Source organism: Petaurus breviceps, unplaced genomic scaffold (genome assembly GCF_028583685.1).
Source record: "Petaurus breviceps papuanus isolate PSGF00001 unplaced genomic scaffold, PetGlider_PUasm1.0 176, whole genome shotgun sequence".
Taxonomy (NCBI): domain Eukaryota; kingdom Metazoa; phylum Chordata; class Mammalia; order Diprotodontia; family Petauridae; genus Petaurus; species Petaurus breviceps.
In genome coordinates, this window is record NW_027185771.1 from 15,557,706 (window position 1) to 15,577,562 (window position 19,857).

The 19,857-nt window shown below is 47.9% G+C and overlaps 1 protein-coding gene across 2 annotated transcripts in view; it reads left to right on the forward strand.

Moving 5' to 3' along the window:
* SLC12A4 (solute carrier family 12 member 4) overlaps positions 1-19,857 on the forward strand; it is a 60,699-nt gene that overhangs the window by 4,652 nt on the left and 36,190 nt on the right. For both annotated transcript variants that reach the window (XM_069085698.1, XM_069085696.1), the window contains exon 2: positions 17,777-17,871. In XM_069085698.1, the coding sequence (XP_068941799.1) occupies positions 17,777-17,871 (95 nt within the window). The remainder of the gene's footprint in view (positions 1-17,776; positions 17,872-19,857) is intronic.

The window sequence follows — 19,857 nt, forward strand, 5'->3', positions numbered from 1 at the left end:
ACACACACACACACACACACACACACACACACACACACACACACACACAAACTCTCTCTCTGTCTCTCACACACACACTCCCTCTCTTTCTCTCACTCTCACACACACACACTCCCTCTCTCTCTCTCTCTTACACACACACACATACACACACTCACACTCTCTCTCATACACAAATACATCCAAGTTTTGTGTAGGGCTGCTAGGCTCCAAGTCTGAGAGGCAGGAACAATCTGTCCCTCATTCCTTTGTCGCTGAGGGAAGGACATTTATTCTGATCACGTCTGCTGTGTGTGGCACTGGGAGAGAGGCCACCCTTCCCTCCCCTGCTGCCCAGGGCTCAGCGAGGGAAGGGGCCTGGTGGCCTAGCAGGTAGAACTTTGGGCTCTGTAGTAAGAGGTCTGCCTGGGACTTTGGGCTTTCTGTCTCTGGGTTCTGATGTTGACCTGTAAACTGAAACAGGAGGAATTTTAGAGAATTAACTCAAAGGAATCAGGTGAGAGGGTGTTCTCTGCTTTAGGGCCCAGGCTTTCCTGTCCCCCACCCCCTACTCTCGCACCCCTCTTCCTGAGCTGACCTGCCCTTCTGCCTCGTCCCTGAGCCCACATTAGTGACTACCTCCTGCCCAGCCAGGAAAGTGTGGTCTTGACTCTGATCCCTCACACCCACCCCACACTGAGCACAGATTAAAACCCTCTGGAGCCTGATTGGCCAGGGAGAAGCCAGCCAGGCATGACACCCCCCTCTGCCCAGTGGGGCCCCCCCTCCACCCTTCCCAGGAGCCTGGAGTCTAGAGCCGGGCCTCCCTCCTTGGGGAGCACCTTTGCAGCTGGCTTGATGGGGGACAACCAGGGCCCTCTTCATGGTGAGTAGTCTGCTCTTTGCAGGTACCCCCGACCCAGCCCTACACCCCAGTTCTCTTCCAGCAGTGGGATGACTGGGGGGGATACACTGATGGATTATCTTCGGTATCCTTTCTGCCAGCCTTCTCTGCCTCATTCTTTGTCCTCTTTATCCTCCCTCACACTTGTGACCCTTCCCTGGCTAGTGTTCCCCCCCTCTGTGTCTCATCCCTACCGTATGTGTTTGCCCAATTAGGACCTTCCCTCTATTAATCCCTCCTTTTGCTCCCTTGGTTTTTCCCTGCTGGACCCTCCACATCTTGTCTTCCCCCTTCAAAGTTCCTCTGACCGTCTGTCCTTCCCTACTCGGAGCCTTTAGCCTCTGCCCCTTAACCAGCCTTTCTCAGAAATCTTTTAAAAACTCTTTTAAAAACTTATTTGTCTCACTGTTTCTCCGACCTCTCTCTGCTGTTCGGCCCTTGTGTTTATGGCTAAACAGACCGAGGGTCTCTGACTTGGTACTGAGAGGTGGGGGGGTGTCAGCCTTGGGGAATCACCCCAGCTCCACAGGTGATCTGAGGGTGACTTTCCAAGGGCCCCTGGGCTGGATGGAGGCTGCCTCCACTCTGGTTATATGCCACAAGTCATAGCCTGAGGATTTAGGGCCCCGGTGGACTGGACTGAGACTCAGAAATGGGCCATAAGCTGTTCTAGGTCACCCATGTTGAAAATTGCAAAGCCAGCATTGGAAACCAGGTCTCCTGACTCAGAATTCAATGCTCCCATCACCATTCTGTGTTGCCATCACAGCTGCCCAAAAGAGATTGGCACAAGGAAGCAGGATATCTTGGTCCTATGTCTTACCCACCTGGCTTGCCATGGAACTTACTCTAGGGACTTAATTTCTTCAGTTGTTAAATGAGGGATTTGGGCTAAATGTGCCCTGAGGTTCCTTCCCTTTCAGACATGCGGTGATTCTCTCCAGTCCCTCATCCCATGCCCGCAATGATCTCTCCTCACCTCTGTCTCCTGGCTTCCTTCACCTCTCCACTAAAAGCATTTTTTCTGCATGAAGTCTTTCAAGGTCCCCCTTAATGCTGGATTACCCTTCTCCTGCCCTGCACGTATTTGTATGCACATAATTGGCATGTTGTTATCTCCCCGTTGTAATGGAATTTCTGAAGACATTTTTTCCTTTCTATCTTCAGTACTTAGTACAGTGTATCTGGTGCATAGTGAGTGCTTTATTAAAGGTTGGTTGACTGACTTACCCTCTCTGAGCTTCTGTGTTCCCCCCTAAAGAACTCAGAACTACACAGATATGGGGATGGAAGGCAGGGGGCCTAAGTTTTTGCATCACTGTAAACTGAGGCAGTAGGAGAGGCTTTTTGTTGTTGTTGGCCAGGTGGCTGTGACCCAAAGAATGGGATGAATTGAGTGCCACCAGGCCTTAGGCATGGTGGCTGGCGTGCCTGCTGTTGGAAGGGCTTGGCGGTGTCTGTCTTAGGCAGCAGTCAGTGGTACAGACATGTTGGGACCTGCTGTAACATTTTTTAAATTACTGAGAACTGAGAAGCAAGCCAGGTTCTCCAGGACTCCACATACAGCTGGAAACTGGGGCCTGGGTTAGTCTGAAACAACCCAGATCCCCTAGTGCCTCCAGTCCCCCTGAATCAGGGGTTCTTAACTTTAGTTAATCAAGAATGTCCCTTGCAATGTATGGGAAAGTTGATATTTCTTTTTTTTTTATCTTAAATTTTATTTTTTTCCCAAATTATGTGTAATATTAATTTTACCATTCATTTAAAAAATTTTGAGTTCCAAATTCTCTCCCTAGCTCCTTCCTCTCCCTCTTTGAGAAGGCAAGCAATTTGATTTAGATTATATATGTGTAGTCATGCAAAACGTATTTCCATATTGGCCATATTGCAAAGAAAGCTCAGACCAAAAAAAAAAAACCCCAAAAATCGAACTCTGAGAAAAACAAAGTAAAAAAAAAAGTATGCTTCAATCTGCATTCAGACTCCATCAGTTCTTTCTCCAAAGGTAGATAGCATTTTTCATCATAAGTCCTTTGGAATTATCTTGGATCATTGTATTGCTGAGGATAGATAAGTCATTCACAGTTGATCATCATACACTATTGCTATGACTGTGTACAGTATTTTCCTGGTTCTGCTCACTTCACTTTGCATCAGTTCATGTAAGTCTTCCCAGGTTTTTCTGAAACCATCTTGCTCATCATTTCTTATAGCATAATACTTTTCTGTCACAGTCATGTACCACAACTTATTCAGCCATTTCCCAATGGATAGGCATCCCCTCAATTTTCAGTTCTTTGCTACTCCTCCCCCCTCCCCCCGCCACAGCTTCTATAAATATTTTTCTACATATAAGTCCTTTTCCCTTTTCTTTGATTTCTTTGGGATACAGTGCTATTGCTGGGTCAGGGTATACTCAGTTTTATAACTCTGACCTTAATTCCAAATGGTTCTCCAGAATGGTTAGATCAGTTCACAACTCCACCAACAGTGCATTAGTGTTCTAATTTTTCCACATCCACTCCCAACATTTGTTCTTTTTCTTTTCTATCATAGTACCCAATCTGATAGGTGTGAGGTGATACTTCAGAGTTGTTTTAATTTGCATTTCTCTAATCATTAGTGATTTAGAGCATTTTTTTGTCTGACTATTGATAGCTTGATTTCTTCTTCTGAAAACTACCTGTTCATATTCTTTGACCATTTATCAGTTGCGGAATGACCCATATTCTTATAAATTTGACTCATTTCTCTATATTTTTGAGAAATGAGGCCTTTATCAGAGAAACTAGCTGTAAAACTCTTCTCCCCCTCCCCGTTTCCAGCTTTTCTTCTCATGTAGGCTGCATTGGTTTTGTTTATGTAAGTCCTTTTTAATTTCAATGTAATCAGAATTATCCATTTTATATCCTGTAATGCTCTGTCTCTTTTTTTGTCATAAATTCTTCCCTTGTCTATAGGTCTGACAGTTAAAATATTCCACACTCCCCTAATTTGCTTATGACATCACCCTTCGTGTCTAAATTACGCACCCATTTTGATCTTATCTTGTGTATGGTGTGAGATGTTTGTCTATACCCAGTTTCTGCCAAACTGGAAAGCTGGTATTTCTTACATGGTTATATGATGTAGGAGATTGAATTTTTTAGATCTATGTTGTGGAAGGGACACAGTAGAGGGAGAGTAGGATAAGTGTTCTTTATATACCTATATTGAGCAGTATGCTTTACTAGCTGTCAGTGGGGAAGTTCTTTTTTATACACCTGTACCTCAGGTATGTCCTTTGTCTGCCTATATAGGGGAACAGAAGGGATCTTTATATCTTTAGAATAATTTAGGGAATTTGCACACTCTTAATGCAGGGTGGGAAGCTATGTGGGGTATTGGGTTCAAATCCAGCCTCTGACACTTTGTAGCTGTGTGTCCTTGGGCAAATCATATAACCTCTGCCTCAGTTTCCCCATCTGTAAAATAGGAATAATATTACCACTTACCTCTCAGGGTTGCTAGGATCAAACAAGCTAATATTTTTAAAGTGCTTTGCAAACCTTCAAGTGTTCTGTAAACATTCACTATTATTTTTTGCATATCTGTATGAGGATAGGAATGTCTTATGTATATCCCCACTGTGGGAGAGAAGAGATGATATTTTATACATCCACATGCAGGAGAATACAGTTTGCATTCTGGTACTTCTTGGGGGAAGGTGGAGAATGCGCTTTGCTTGCCTGTTTGGGGCTGGGGGGTGGGGCCAAATACCTGTCAGCTGCTCCCCTTTGCTACCTGGTCACTGCATCCTTGTTAAAGGTCAGTCCTAAGTAAGAATTCAGGGATGGAAAATCTAATTCCAAGACCAGCTGATTGGGCGGACAAATCTAAGCTTGGCCACGGTTCCTCTTGGGAGTGGGCTGAAGGTCAGCAGCCTCCTCTGTGTAGCCGGAGAAGGGAACTGGATCCAAGGGCATGTTATTGGGTATTTGGGGAGATTGCCCCAAACTTTGTGGGATGTTCTGTTGCCCTTAAGATCGTGGGATCATAGATTTAGAACAGGAAGGAAACCTTAGTGGCTTCCTCACACCACCTCCTCGGTTTTACGTCTGAGGAAAACAGTCAACAAGCTTTTATTAAGAACTTACTGTATTCTAGGCACTGTGGTAAAAATGAAATGTAATGAGTGCAATGAAAAGCAGAAACGATCCCTGCCCTCAAGGAGTTTATATTCTAATAGAAGAGGCAATGTGAGGATAACTAGGTAGGTCTATGATATATACAAAGTATACGAAAGTTTGTGGTTTGTCCTTCATTCTCCAGGAGGACCTTGATATCAGGGAGGTGATGCCATCACTTGCAAGTGAACTGGATTTAAGTGAGGCAGGGCTGTGCAGTCACCAGCCTCACTTCCTCCTCTAGAGTCGTCTGGGTCCAGGGGCAAGGTATAGATCAGAAGGACTGGTGATGGCCTCAGGTGCATTAGGAGACCTCAGCCTTTTTGAGTTAAGGTCTTTCCCAGGTCTCAGTTTGACTGAGGCAATGCCCATTCAGTGAGAAGTGAGGCTAGGTAAGAAATGAGGCAAAGAATGGCTTTTTTTACCTAGTCCAAAAAAAAAAAAAATCAGTCTGGTAAGGGAAGACCCTCAGGATTTCTTGCCAAACAGAAACAATGCTATTTATACTCACTCTGAACCATCAGGGCCCAAACAATGACCAAGTGTGCTTGAAGGGAATCTGGGAGAGGAAGGTGTTGGGGGAGGAGCACTGGGAAAGGCATTCTGGGCTTTGAAGGAAGCCAGGCCCACGAGGTTAGGTGATTGGCCCAAGGGAGAGTCTCAGAGCTGGCATTTGAATTTAGGTCTTCTGGTTCCAAATCTGGCCTTCAAAACCCATCCTTGGGGCGGCACCAGCCCTGGAGTCAGGAGGACCTAAGTTCAAATCCAGCCTCAGACACTTAACACACACACCAAAAAAACAAAACAAAACCTAGCCATGTGACCTTGGGCAAGTCACTTAACCCCAATAGCCCTCCAAAAAGCAAAAAAACAAACAAACCCATCCTTGTATTAATCAGATGCCAGCAGAGTATTGACATGTTGCAGGGCTTCAGGGGTCTGCCAAGATGTCTTGGCTGTTCATGTGCTAAGATGTAGGTGTAGCAGCTTGGGTCAGTGACCCCTAGAGTGGCAGGACCCTTCTTTGATTTCTGTGGGGTGCTCTGTGGCACCTTTTACCCCTCTGTGTGGGCAGAGTTCACATTTTCCACCTCATGGGCCCTCTAAGAAAGAATCTTTGGAAGAAAGAAGGAGGAAAATAATGAGTAAAAAGCAGAATAAACTCTGGAATCAGGTCCAAGGACCTGAGTTCAAATCCTGATTTTGCTACTTGTCACCTAGGGAAAGTCTCATCCATTTCAGAGTTATTTTTTTAAAATATATAATACAAAATATAAAGGATTACAAAGAATGCTAATTATATTGAAATAGAGTTATAATAAGAAAAAAAAAACAAGTTCACAAACCCCTGGGAAAGACCTCTGGTCTAGTGTGTTTTACACTGTGGGGAATGAGGAAAGGGAAACTGGCCCAGAGTGTGGGGGGTGATTGGGTGTTTTCCCACAGGGGCCAAAACCTTTCAACCATAGTGTATGACAGCATGTGAGGTTCTTTTAACCCTGAACACCGAAAGTATCTTCTGCGTTGGCGATAATGTGAGCAAGGTTAATCTCTCCCTTCATCTTCCTGTCCCCCAGAGAGGGAGGGGAGTGTGAGCTCCAGCTGAGGCATTTCCTGGGTGAGTTGGAGGGACAGGCCAGGGAAGCCCCAGTGCCAGCTGGAGATGCCCAGGCCTTTGCTCATGGGTCATGTGAGAGACAGAGAGAGGAGAGAGAGGAGAGAAGAGGAGAGGAGAGGAGGAGGAGGGGGAGGAGGAGAGACAGAGAGACAGAGAGAGACAGAGATAGAGAGAATAAATGAATATCTTGGTGGCCCACACCTGGCCTGAAACTTGGGCCTGAGGCAGGGATAGCTTGTCTCATCTCAGAGATCAAAGAAAACAATGGAGGATAGTTTCTTGGTTTGAATTGTTTATTCTCCTAAATAAAATGTCTCAACTGCAGTTTAATTATTGATTAGTATGACCATTAGAGCCAGAAGCCTTTCCCAGTTTGCACCCTCCTTATCTGGAGCAGGAGTCAGATGGCTGACCAGATAGTGGGGCTTTTTGAGTAGCAGAGACATCCCTACCTGCCCTCTGGCCATTTTCCCCTGAGTACATCTGATTCATTGCTTTCCAGGGTTTTTCAGTCAAGAACAGGAGTTCTTAATTTGGGCTAAATTTCAAGGAGTGAATGGGGGGAAAAAATAATGTCTTTATTTTCATTAACCATTGATTTCCTTTGAATTCCTATGTTTTTTATATTATGCATTTAAAAACATTATTCAGGGAAGGGGTCCATAGGTTTTCCCAGACAGCCAAGGGGTTCATGATGTAAAAAACTTTCAGAATCGCTGGTCTAGAAATGAGCTTGATCCTTCTCCCCAAAGTGGAGGATCCCTAAGTCACTGAGGGGAAGTATTGGGGGTGGGGAGCCCTCCTCTTCTGGGACTTGGGGCGGAGCACATCGTCTCAGGTCCTCCCCATGTAGCCATCCCCCCTGCCTCTCCCAAGGCAGGCTGTGTATGAGATGGGGTGGGGCAGCAGGTGAGACTCTGAAGCAGGCTGCCCCTGCTGTAGCCAGGGGCTCTGGTTTCTAGATCTTGCCCTCACTTGCCGTCATGTAGGTTGGGAGCACACTTAACTAGCTCCTTTTCCCCTCACGCCCCCAAAGACAGACACTGGTCCTCATCCCAGTGTGTGCTTGCTGTCTGGTCCAGTCATGGCTTGTTCCTTCCATCCCACCCCCCACTATGTGTTTCTGCTTGTTTACCCCAGGCACTGAGCTTTCTCTTTCTGTTTTTTCCCACCAAGGACAGGACCCACATCTGTGTGATCCCATGTGGGGCAATTAAACTGTTATTAAAGATGTGGGGGGAGGAAGGTATGGTGGAAAAAGGTAAATTCAGGGGGGCTGTTTGGGGTACTGGAGGAAGAACTGAACCTGGGCCTGAACTGCCTCAAAGCTGGGCCTTGAGCAGGATTCCAGATGTGGGGGACATTCAAGGACTGTGTGATCAGGTGTGAATCTTTAGGTCTATAGGGAGGGAGGGAGGGAGAAAGCCTTCCATAGGAGTCATGAGGGCTTGGTCACCTCCAGAATTAAATAGAAAGTATTTTGGCATTTAAAGCCATTCACCACCTGGTTCCTCTTACTTTTGACATCTTCTTACATACCTCTATGAGCTCTGGGATCCAGCCATACTCGCTCAGCCTTTTTGCTGTTCCGGACTGGCTCTTCCCCATGTGGAGAACACTCTCCCTCTTCGTCCCCACCTCCTGGTCTCCCCGGGTTCCTTCAAGGCCTAGTTAAAATCCTGTCTTCTCTGAGAAGCCTTTTCCAGTCCTCTGTCCTTCTTGTGCCTTCCCTCTGTTGATGGGAATCATTTATCCTGAGGATAGCTTGTTTATACATGATTGTTTGCATGTGGTCACCCCATTAGACTGTGAGCTCCCTTGGAACAGGGACAAATCCTTTGTCTTTCTTGTATCCCCAGTGCTTAAGTACAGGCCCTGGACAGAGTTAAGAGTTGACTTGACCTCTTGGCGCACTTGGCAGCACTTACCTTACTAGCCAAAGGCCTGACAGTGGGGCCAAGAACTTTGTTATGGAAAGTCAAGAAGCGTTTATTAAATTCAGTGGATTTGGAGTCCAAACACTTGGGTTTGAAACTACCTGTGTGACCTAGTAAAGTACCTTCCCCTCTTGGGCCTTGATTTCTTCATCTATAAAATGGGCAAGTTGGACCTGTGAGGCCCTTTGAAGCTCTAAATTGTATGACCCCATCAATGAATCAATCAGTGAAGTATTGATTAAACACCTGCTCTGTACTAGGCACTGAGGGAGATTTTTGGGGGAAGGGATGGGGAATGTTTTTTAAATTAATTTTTTATTTAACAAAAAAAATCAATTGTCTCTCCCACCACATCCCCACCACTGGAAAAAAAAATAAGAAAAGCCTTTTTAACAAATATTCAAGCAAGTTAAGCAAAGCAAATTCTCACATTGGACATTTTCTAAAAAATATATGATGTCTGAGTCCTTCACCTCTTCATCATTCATTTTTGGTTTTCTAGGACCAGATAGTCATTATGTTCATCAGAGGGTTTGCAGGGGTGGGGAACCTGTGGCCTGGAGGCAGCAGGTTCCCCACCCCAGAGGCTTTTGAAGTTGTCTGTGTTTATAGTGTTGTTATATAAATTGTCCTGCTGGTTCTGCTTTCTTCACTCTGTATCAGTTCATTGAGTCTTCCTAATTTTCTCTGAAATCATTCCCTCTGTCATTTCTTATAGCACAATAGTATTTTTTTTTTTTTTACATTCATCTTCCAGAATTTGTTCTGCACTGGGGGATATTGATGCCAACTTTGGACTGGGGGGATGGGGTACCATATTTGGAGTCAATATTAGGCCTTGATTGGATTTGAATTCCAGGTCATTCTATATGTGATATTGGTCAAGTCTATTTCCTTCTCTTCTCCTACCCCCAACTTCAGTTTCCTCATCTGTATAATGGACGAAATTGGCTTAAATGACCTTTAAAGCCCCTTTCTGCTCTAACATCCTAGGATCCCACAACCAAGATTCTCTTCCTGGCTCTCCCTTGTAATTCAGCCTCCTGGCCATTCTCCTGGGGGTATAAAGGAGGAAAGGTCTTGAAGCCTCTCCCACATACACAGGCCCCCACCCCTAGGGCTTTGACTTCAGTGGGGATGGAGAGGCCTTTGGAGCCTGGAATGCCTCAGCACTGTTGCCGTGGCAGCCAGCTGGGAGGCCCCCACCTCCCACCTGTGGGGGCTATCCCAGAATACCTCCCGCTGTTTCAGGCTCCTACCATAGAGGAAGCTTGAGGGGTTCCTCTCTGCCCACCCCAAGGGGGCATGTTGGGATAGGTAGAGGAGGTGCAAGGCCCTGGGCAGCATCAGTGACCACTATGGACGCCTTACCAGATGGCTCCTTCTGTGATCTTATCTGCCTCGAAGGTGGGATGGCTGAGCTGCTCCGGCAGGAGTTTGAGCCTGTGCTCATCAGGCCCAGGACCCTGGGTAGGTTGACATGAGGTAATGTCCCCGTGCCTCGGTTTCTCTTTCAGGGCCATCTAGGCAAAGACTTCTTTCTGGATTCTGGATTTCTGGATGGAGTTAGGGGACTTAGGTTCAAACCCCCATTTTCAGTTCAGACCCCCAAATCAGCCTTTCGGGGCCTCAGCTTCCTCATCTGTAGAGCTTAGACTGACTGATCTGTGAGATCTCTTCCAAGCTAATGAATTCCACTCCTCAGCTCCTTCTCTCAGGATCTCTCGTTTCTTTCAAGGCCCGGGTCAGGAGCCCCTTTCTACAGAGGCCGTTCCTGGTCCCCTCTCTGCCTTCCTGCCCAAATCACTTGGTATCTCGTTTGTAGATACATCCGTCCATACACAATACACGCACATGTCTGTATGTACACATGTATCTAACGCATAGGCCTACGTGTTATTGTGTGTATGTTGGTCACACACCTATATTTGTGTGTTTGTTTTTATTACACACATGTATACACGTATGTGAACAACAACATCAAGGTGTGTCTATCATGTCTATATGTATACATGCATCCAAATGTGTAGGTGTTGTCTCCTTGGCCTCGACTATAAGCTGCTTGGAGGCAGGGATGGTCTTTGCTTTTGTAAAGTTCTTTCTGATTATCATGACTTAGATGCACATTTAAGTCTGACTGCCCTGTGGAGTGCAGGTTCTAGTAGCTTCTGCCAAATGGGAAAAGCATCAGGTGTTGGCCTGGCCACGGACTGTTCGGAGAGATGGTCTGTAGGTTAATGAAAGGTTCAGACACAAAAACTGCCAAACCATGGGTGGTTGAGATCTTTGTCAGGAAAAAAAGCAAGGCTGCTGCGGAAATCAGAGAGCCATGAAGTGTTGGAGTATTTTTTTCTTTTTGAATTGGATCAGGTGAGATTATAACTGTCAAGTGCTTAGCACAATGTCTGGCCCATAGTAATGTTATACAAATGTTATCTATGTGATAGAAATGTTGTAAATGCTGCTATCATCATTGTTATTATCATTGTTATTGTTATATTTGTAAAGTTCTTAGCACAGTGCCTGGCCCATAGTAAATTCTACATAATTGATAGCTGCCCTTATTTTTGTTACTATGTTGGTAAAGTGGCCAGCACATAAATGATAGCTATAATAGTAATTATTATTAATGCTTTCACTGGTATAAGGGACCCCGGGGAGGAAGCTCCCTCCACCTGTGCAGGTGTATGCTGTCTCTGCAGTTTGTAGTCTTGGGGCACTGATGGTTTAAGTGACTAGCCCAGGCTCCCATAGCTGGTACATGCAGAAGCAGGATTTGAGCCCAGATCTTCCTGTTTCCAAGGCTGACCCTTCACTTCTTTTCTTCATACCCAGGGCTATGCCGGGCTAGCCTGGCCTGGCCCTCTGGCCCTGCCCCGCTGTGCAGGCTGCAGAGTTCCTGGGTCAGTGTGTGACAGGCCACTGGGACAGGTGCGTCCTCTGCCTGCAGTAGCATCAGGGAAGGAGGAGGAAGGGAAACGCCCACGCGGTATTAGCATCGTGCTAGTCTGCCCATGGAATGTAGATTCCATTCCTACAGGGAGCCAGAAATGTAGAAGGGAGGAGAGGAATTTAGAGGGAGAAAAGAGATGAGAGGGAGGCAGGGACCAGCTCGAGTAACCCTGTAAGGGACTGGATCCTCACACAAGCCCCAGGAAAAGGCTTGGAGTGAGGAAATCAGGTCTTGGGGCCCAGGTACTCCAGACTCACTGTTATCTCCGGCAGATCCCTTTTCCTCTCTAGACCTCAGTTTCCTTTCCTGTAAAATGGAAGAGTGAAACTCTGAGGCAGTAGATAATGCAGGAGATAGAATGGTGGAATTGGAGTCAAGGAGTCCTGGTTCAAATCCCACCTCAGACACTTCCTGGCTGTGTGACCCTGGGCAAGTCACCAATCCTTTCAGCTCGTTTCCTCATCTGTAAAATGGAGATGATATCGGCATCTTCCTCCAAGGATCAAATGAGATCTTTTTCAAGAGCTTTACAACTTTAAAGTTCTCTATAAATGCCGCTCACCATCACTATTGCCACCACTCGGCTAGTTCTGGCATTCTCTGCAGGAGGACGGTGTGGTCCTGTGGAAAGCTGTGGAGCTATAGATTTCTCATGGACAGGCTGCCTTTGCTGACCTGTTGGCACTGGCCTCCTGACCCAGCTCCTTGAGGCCAGGGCCTATCTTCAGCCTTTAGCACAGTGCCTGCCATGTAGGTGTTTGTTGATTGACTGATTGAAAGGCCTGGAAGCATAGTGAGAAAAAACTTTGGCTCCGAGTCCTGAGTTCTCATCCTGACTGCCATCTCCTTGCGGTGTGGCCTTGGCCTCTTAGGCCCTTTACTGATCTGAGCCTCAGTTTTCTCATCTGTGAAATGAAGGTAATATTCGTCCTACCTGCCTCCTCGGGCTTACAGTTGTAAATCCCAAAGTGCTGCAGAAATATGAACTGCTATTAATTACTATTATCCACTTCGCCGTAAGGAGGTTGTTTTATTAATACTCTTTGAGACCAAGACCCACACGGACCGTTCATTCCCAGAGTGTCATGTCGTTCGGCCTACATTCCTTCCCCTCCCTAGCCCACGCCCAGATTCTGCCACCTGTGCTCTTTGGCATGCCTGCATGGTCTGCGCCTGGTGGGATTCTCTAATCCAGTCTTAGAGCTAGGAGGGATTCTACACTTGCTTCATTTTACAGGTGAGGAAACTGAGGTCCACAATCACCATGCGCAGAGATGGAACCAGAACTCAGTTTTAACTGCCCGGACCGATCCTCTTTCTCCTTTGTAGAGGGGCAGGTAGCGCCTCCCTAATAGAGAGCTCCTTGAATCCTCATTTTCTAAATGAGGGAAACTGAGGCAGGGAGGTGGGGCCTTGCCCGACGGTATCACACAGGCCATGAGTAGCAGGGCCAGGATTTGATCTTGGGTCTGCTGACTTTCCGTCCCATCCTGCGGCCTCCCATGCAGACATGACTACACAGTCCTGTCTGATACCCGGGCTCACATGCCATCATGCATCTGAAATGTGCACAGACCCACAGGCTGGTCTAGTCCAGGCCGCTGCTGAGGGCTGGGCTGCAGAGGTGGGAGATGGTTACTTCATCTGCTTCCTCTGTGGCTTTAGCATCCCTGGCCAGCAGAGGAAGGAGGGAAGGAGGGAGGGATGGACGGAGAAGAGGGGGTATGTAGGTGTTGCTGTGGATAATTAGTGACTCTGTTCCCAACCCTGACTGGTTGCAACAGACCCAGGGAACTGCTGTTCCCAAGTCAAGGTCAGCCGGTTCAAAACCAGCATTGACTAGTCCGTGACGGAGCTGTCCTGGGGGTGGTGGCTTTGGATGGAGTCTGTGCAGCCTGGTGTTCCGGCAGCGGTCCTTGCAGCCCCAGCTCAGTTAGAACGGAGGCACGGTGTAAGGGGGAGCTGAAGCGGGCCCAGAAGACCTCCGAGTCAGTCTGCCCTTCTGAGTTCGAGTCCCCTTAATAATAATACTCCCGAGTTCTTCTCTTGGGGGGTTCTTCACACTGGTGAGAGCTGGAAGAGACCACAGGGCCATTTAGAACTTGGAAAGAAGCTGAGATGTCTAATTCAGCCTGCCCCACCCCCATTTTACAGATGGGGAGACTGAGGCCCAGAGGCATTACATGACTGTGCAGGCAGCAGAATAACAGCTGGGGTTTGAACTCAGTACTCTGCCTCGGACTCTAATGCTCTTTCCTTTGTGTGTATTAAGTGTTTACTATGCACCGCAGACTCTGCCAGGTGCTGGTGAGACGAAGACTAAAGTGAGATAGTCCTTGCCCTCCAAGAACTTGTATCCAGATGGGTGGAAAATAACAAGGAAAAGCAAATTCAGAATATGGTATGATAATGATACTTTGCATTGTGCCGGATACTGTGCTAAGAGCTTCACGTTTATTATCTCACGTGACCCTCACAATAACCCTGGGAAGCAGGAAGCTATTATTATCTCCGTCTTATAGATACAGAAACTGAGGCAGAGGTGAAGTGACTTGCCCAGGGCCACCCAGCTAGTAAGTGCCTGAGACTGGATTTGAACTCAGGTCCTCTATCCACTGTACCACTTAGTTGCCCCTAGCATATAGCTGTCCCTAGAAGAAGAGGCGTTAACAGCTGGGGCAGGGTCAGGATTTGCTTCCTAGCGGAAGGGGTATTTGAGTTAATCTGCTTCAGTCTAACCCTGAACAGGAGTTATATTTAAACATTTATTAAGTGCCTATTATTATTTTTGCTTTTTGGAGGGGGGAAGGCAGGGTAATTGGGGTTAAGTGAGTTGCCCAAGGTCACATGGCTAGTAAGTGTTAAGTGTCTGAGGCTAGATTTGCACTCAGGTCCTCCTGACTCCAGGGCTGGTGCTCTATTCACTGCACCACCTAGCTGCCCCTTAAGTGCCTATTATTAAGTGGCTAGGCACTGGACATCCAAAGATAGTACAGCTCCCCTTTTTTTTCTCCCCCCAAAAGGGGGTGGGGGAATAAGCATCAGTCTCTGCTCTTAAGGAGTTTACATTCCATTGGAATCCCCTCAACAGGTGCCCACCCAGCCTCTCTTTGAAAATCTCCAGTGATGGGGTTGCTACCATCTTCCAGGGCTGCCTGTTCCACTTTGGAACAGCAGTAGTTGTCAGGAAATTTTTCCTTAAATTGAGTAAAAATGTATTTCTTTGCAACTTGCTCTGAATTATACCCTCTGGTGCCAAGCCAAATAAATCTAATCTCTGTTCCCCAGGACAGGCTCTCATCTACTCAAAGATCAATCACCCAACATTTATTTAGTGCCTTCTGTGTGCCAAGTGCTGAGGGTACAAAAAAAAGGCAAACAACAGTGCCTGCCTTCAGGAGCTTACAGTCTAATGGGAGAGGTAGCATGCTGACAAGGCCATACAAATCAAGCTATATGCAGGATAAATAGGAAGTGATTAAGAGAGGGAAGGGGCTAGAATCAAGAGGGGGTGGGAAAGGCTTCCTGTAGGTGGTTGGATTTTAGTTAGGACTTAAAGGAAGCCAGCAGTGGGAGTGGAGGAGGGAGAGTGTCCCAGGCCTGGGGCACAAGCCAGAGAGAATTCCCAGGGCCAGGAGATGGAGGGTCTTGTTCCTGCATCAGCCAGAAGGCCAGGGTCACTGGATCAAAGATGTTGGGGAAGAAGGTGTAAGAAGACTGGGAAAGTGGGGGGGGCCGAGTTATGAAGGGCTTTGAATACCAAACGAGCATTTTGTATTTGATCCTGCAGGCAGTGGGGAGCCAGTGGGTTTATGGAGTAGGGGATGATGTGATCCATCCTACACTTTAGGAAAATCACTCTGGTGGCTGAATGGAGGATGGACTGCAGTGGGGAGAGACGTGAGGCAGGCAGACCCAGCAGCGGGTTATTGCAGTAATCCAGGTGTAGGGTGATGAGGGCCTGCACCTGGCTGGTAGCGGTGTCAGAGGAGGCCTTGGCAAGGTGGCGGCTAAGAGATAGCGAGGAGCCCCCATGATGCCCTGAAGGACAGGAAGGCTGGTGTTGCCCTTTATAGAAGCAGGGAGGGGGCTAAGGGGGAAAGGTACTGTGTTCAGATTTGGATGTGTTTAGTCCCAGGTGTCTCCTGGACATCAAGCCTGAGGTGTATAAATGGCATTTGGAGATGTAAGATTGGGGGGGTCAGCAGAGAGATTGGGGTAGATTTAAGAATCATCTTGGTCATTATATCCATGGGAGCTGAGATCCCTGAGTGAGGGAGAAGAGGACAGAACCCTGAGGGACATCTGTGGTTAGAGAGCTTGATCTGGAGGAGAATGGAGCAAAGGAGACAGCAGAGTGGGCAGAGAGAGGAGATGGTGGTGTCCTGAAAACCGAGAGCTACCAGGGAGGAGAGGGCTGTCAGCAGTGTCGGAGGCCGCATGGAGGTCAAGGAGAATGAGGCTGCTGGACTTGGCAGCTCAGAGGTCACAGGTGACTTTGGAGAAAGCCAGTTCCGGGAATGATAAGGTCAGAAGCCAGCCTAAGGGGTTAAGGAGAGAAAGTGAAGGCGCTTATCGTCCATGGCTGGCCTTTGTGGAGTTGAGCTGCAAAGAGGAGCCTAGTCTCCCTAGGAGGCCTTCTGGAGGGATCCCTAATTCCTCCCAATAACCCTTGTAATGCCCGCCCGGCCCCTCCCCCATCGAAGGGAGTGAAGCATTTTGCAAACAAACCTAAAGCTGTTTGGTGAGGAGCCTGGGCAGCTTTGAAGGAGTCCACCTGGCACTGGGTGTGAAAGCAGTCTTGTCCCACTCAGGGCCAGCTGGCTCTTTTTATCAATAAGCAGAACTCTGGAGGAATAATGGTAGCGTGTAGTAACCCCTGTGTGTATAAAGCTTGCCAGGCTCATCTAGGGAGCCAGTGTGAAGGTGGCGTGAGAAATCTGGGCCTGCCCACAGGCTGGATGCCATCCTAGAGCCAGACAAGGTGCCGTGCGGATGTAAATTGTAAGCTCCCTTAGGACAAGGTCTTGGACCCTCCTAAACAGAAGAGATAACCAAGGGGCAGCCGCAGTGAATAGAGCACCGGCCCTGGAGTCAGGAAGTCCTGAGTTCAAATCCGGCCTCAGACACTTAACACAAAAACTAGCCATGTGACGTTGGGCAAGTCACTTAACCCCAACTGCCTTCCAAAAAGCAAAAAAAAAAGAAGAGAGAGAGAGATAACCAAGCAGCTGATCAGTGGTCAGTAGCACCAGAGCCACCAGGCCAGCACTGCCCTGGAGGCCTAGCAGCTTGTCTGAAAGACAAGTTTTAGCTTGGAGGCTGCAGGGGCCTACATATTTCTCGTGATTTCTGCATGTGGGAACACTGGAGCCTGGGAGTAGGAGCAAAGACTGTGCAGAGCTGGGGAGGGCCTTAGAGACTGTCCTTTTACAGAGGAGGACACCAAGGCCTGGAAGTGAGTTGTCCAAGGTCACACAGGTCATAAGCAGTAGGACCAGGATTCAAACCCAGGCCCTCCAACTCCCAAGGCCAGTGCCCTTTCCACTGTGCTGCAGATAGCATTGACATTCAAGACCGGTGTGTGACATTGACATTTAGCAGCATGGCCAGAGGGTCTAACATTAGCACTGGGCTAATTTGTTGTGGACAAGCATGGGTCAGACAGCTGTTTCCCCATCAACCATTTTGTCTCATTGCCATTGGGCATGCTCAAGAATGGTTTAGAGGTGGCTAAATGTATTCCTGGGCTCCCAGGCATTGTTCTTTTTGCTGAGTCTGTTAAAGCCTCTCCTACTTTAGAGGCAACTGGGAGCAGGGTCTGGAATCAGGAAGGCTTGAGTTCAGATCTGGCCTCAGACACCTGCTAGTTGTGTGACCCTGTGTGGGTTATTTGACCCCTGTTTACCTCAGTTTCCTCAAATGTGAAATGGAGATAATAGTTATCTCCCAGAGTTGTCATAAGGATCACTTGTAAAGCCCTGGCATATAGTTGGCACTGTATTAATGCTTATTCCTTTCCTTTACCTTTTGCCAAGGACCCCTTTCCAGGGAAGTAGGATCTTCTGGAATTCCCCACCCTTGACTCTCTATGAGCACAGGCTTCCAGTGGGGGCAGAGGTTCCCGTCTCCTCTCCCCGGGCCAGGCCTTCCCAATTCTCGCCTTTTGAGGCGGTCTCTAGGCAGCCTGCTAAAACTCTCTCTCTTCTCTCTCTGCAGGTCACAGCAATCACAAAGAAAGCAGCCCTTTCCTCAGCTGCTCCGAAGCCACCAAAGGAAGTGATTACTATGATAGAAACTTGGCCCTATTTGAGGTAAAATGTTGCTTTTTCTCCTCCCTTGTTATCTCAACCCCTTAGGACTTGGACCTTTTGCTAATAAGCCAGAGGGAGGGAAGGAGGTTCAAGGGTAGCCTCATTGTCCTTGCTCTCAATTTCAAAGCCTGGATTAATTCTTCATTCCTTCATTTTTGTCCCATTCGATAATTCATTCATTTGTTCATTGGACAAACGCTTATAGACCCCTGCTATGTGAAAGGCAAGGTGATGGCCTAAGACCCACTCTGTAGATGAGATCATTTCTGTCAGAAGGAAGTGGACCCAGATCTATGGGCATATCGGCCCTGAGGTGATCAGGGAAAGGTTTGATGACAAAAGTGACCCTTTGAGCTTGGAAACATGGGAAGGCTTTCCAGAGGCAGAACAGGGGCTGGGGCTGGAGGAGTACATGCTGAGGGCAGGGTTGGGGTGAACCAAGATTTGGAGGCAGAAAAGGGCAAGGTTTATTTGGGGGAAGGAAAGGGCTGGGATGGAAAGAACATTTCTGGAGGCAGCACCACCTTGAGCCAGTCCTTAATTTCCCCAGGCCTCAGTTTCCACATCTGTAAAATGGGAGAGGGAGAGTTCAGACTTGGTGGTCTTTGAAGTCCTTTCAAGCTCTCTAGGTTTTTGGTACTATGAAGTTGTACAAGTGAAACGTAGGATACATCCGGGAGAGTTGTTAGAGCTGAGACTGTCTGGCCTCTACGTAGGGTGGTCTAGGCAGAGATCAGCCTGGATAGGGCTTTGAATGCTGAGCTAAGGAATCCGAACTTTGTTCAGTGGACAGTCAGGAGTCAGGAAACCATTAGTTCAGATCTGGCCTCAGCCACTTGCCAGCTGTGTGACCTGGATGCATGACTTAAACCCCTTCAGCCTCAGTATTCTCATCTGTAGAATGGACACAGTAGTAGCATCTGCTTTAGGAGATGGTTTTAAGGATCAAATGAGGTGATGTATGCAAAGGGCTTTGTCAACCTTAAAACGCTGTGTAAACATCGACTGTTGTGTTATTTGGGGCAAGGGAGGGATAGTGAGAGAAGTGTCTCAAAGAAAGAATCAGCAGGAATTGCCAGCTCCTTGGGTAGAGGGGATGAGGGGGAGAGTAGGGGGCTCTGAGCCTGGGGTCTTGGGAGAAGGGTAGCACCATTAACATAAATAGAGTAGTCTAAAAAAAAAGCTAGGTGGCTTGGCCAGGAAGGCGGTGAATTTGGTTTTGGACATACTGGGTTTAAATAAGGTGGAGGGAACATGGGACGCCCAGGTGGAGATGCCTGACAGTATCAGACAGTTGGAAGGTAAGATTGGGGCTCAGGAGGGCAGCGGAGACTAAAAATACAGGTTTGGGAGTCACAGGTGATTGTTAAAGTGCTAGATGCAGGTGAGGTCTTGGTGAGAAAGCACACAGACAAGAGAAAACATGCTGAGGCGGGAGCCCTTGGAGATGCCTGGGTCTAGTGGGGACAGAGAGAGAGGAGCAAATCAGGGAGACGAGGAGCTCCCAGAGAGGGTGGGAGGAGAGCCAAGGCAGGCCAGCAGAGAAGAGCGTCACTTGTCAAAGCCAGCAGGGGGAGAATGAAGCCCGACAGAGGGCCGGTGGAATCCGGGATCTTTGGCCCTTTGAGGAGGTGGTGGTCCAAGAGGCCGATGGAACCCCTTCCTCTCCTTGTTGTTTATACTGAAGACAAGGCCCCGAATTGAGGCTCACAGGGTCCCCTCTCGTGGTAGCTCCCCCGTGCTGTTCAGAAGGCCCAGACGCACGTTTAGGGCTAGGGGAGGGAGGGCGGGGGGGGGGAGCGGAGAGGATTTGTCATCAGAAGAGGGAGTAGGGAAGCCACTAGGGGAGACTTTTCTGCTTGTTTCCATAGAAGAGTCGGGGCACATTCAGTGGACCCCCCTTTGTCTTTAGTTCATTCTCTGGCCTAGCACTGGGGTTGAAATGGTGTTGGATGATGCTGCATTCAAGGACTGGGTCAGTTCTAA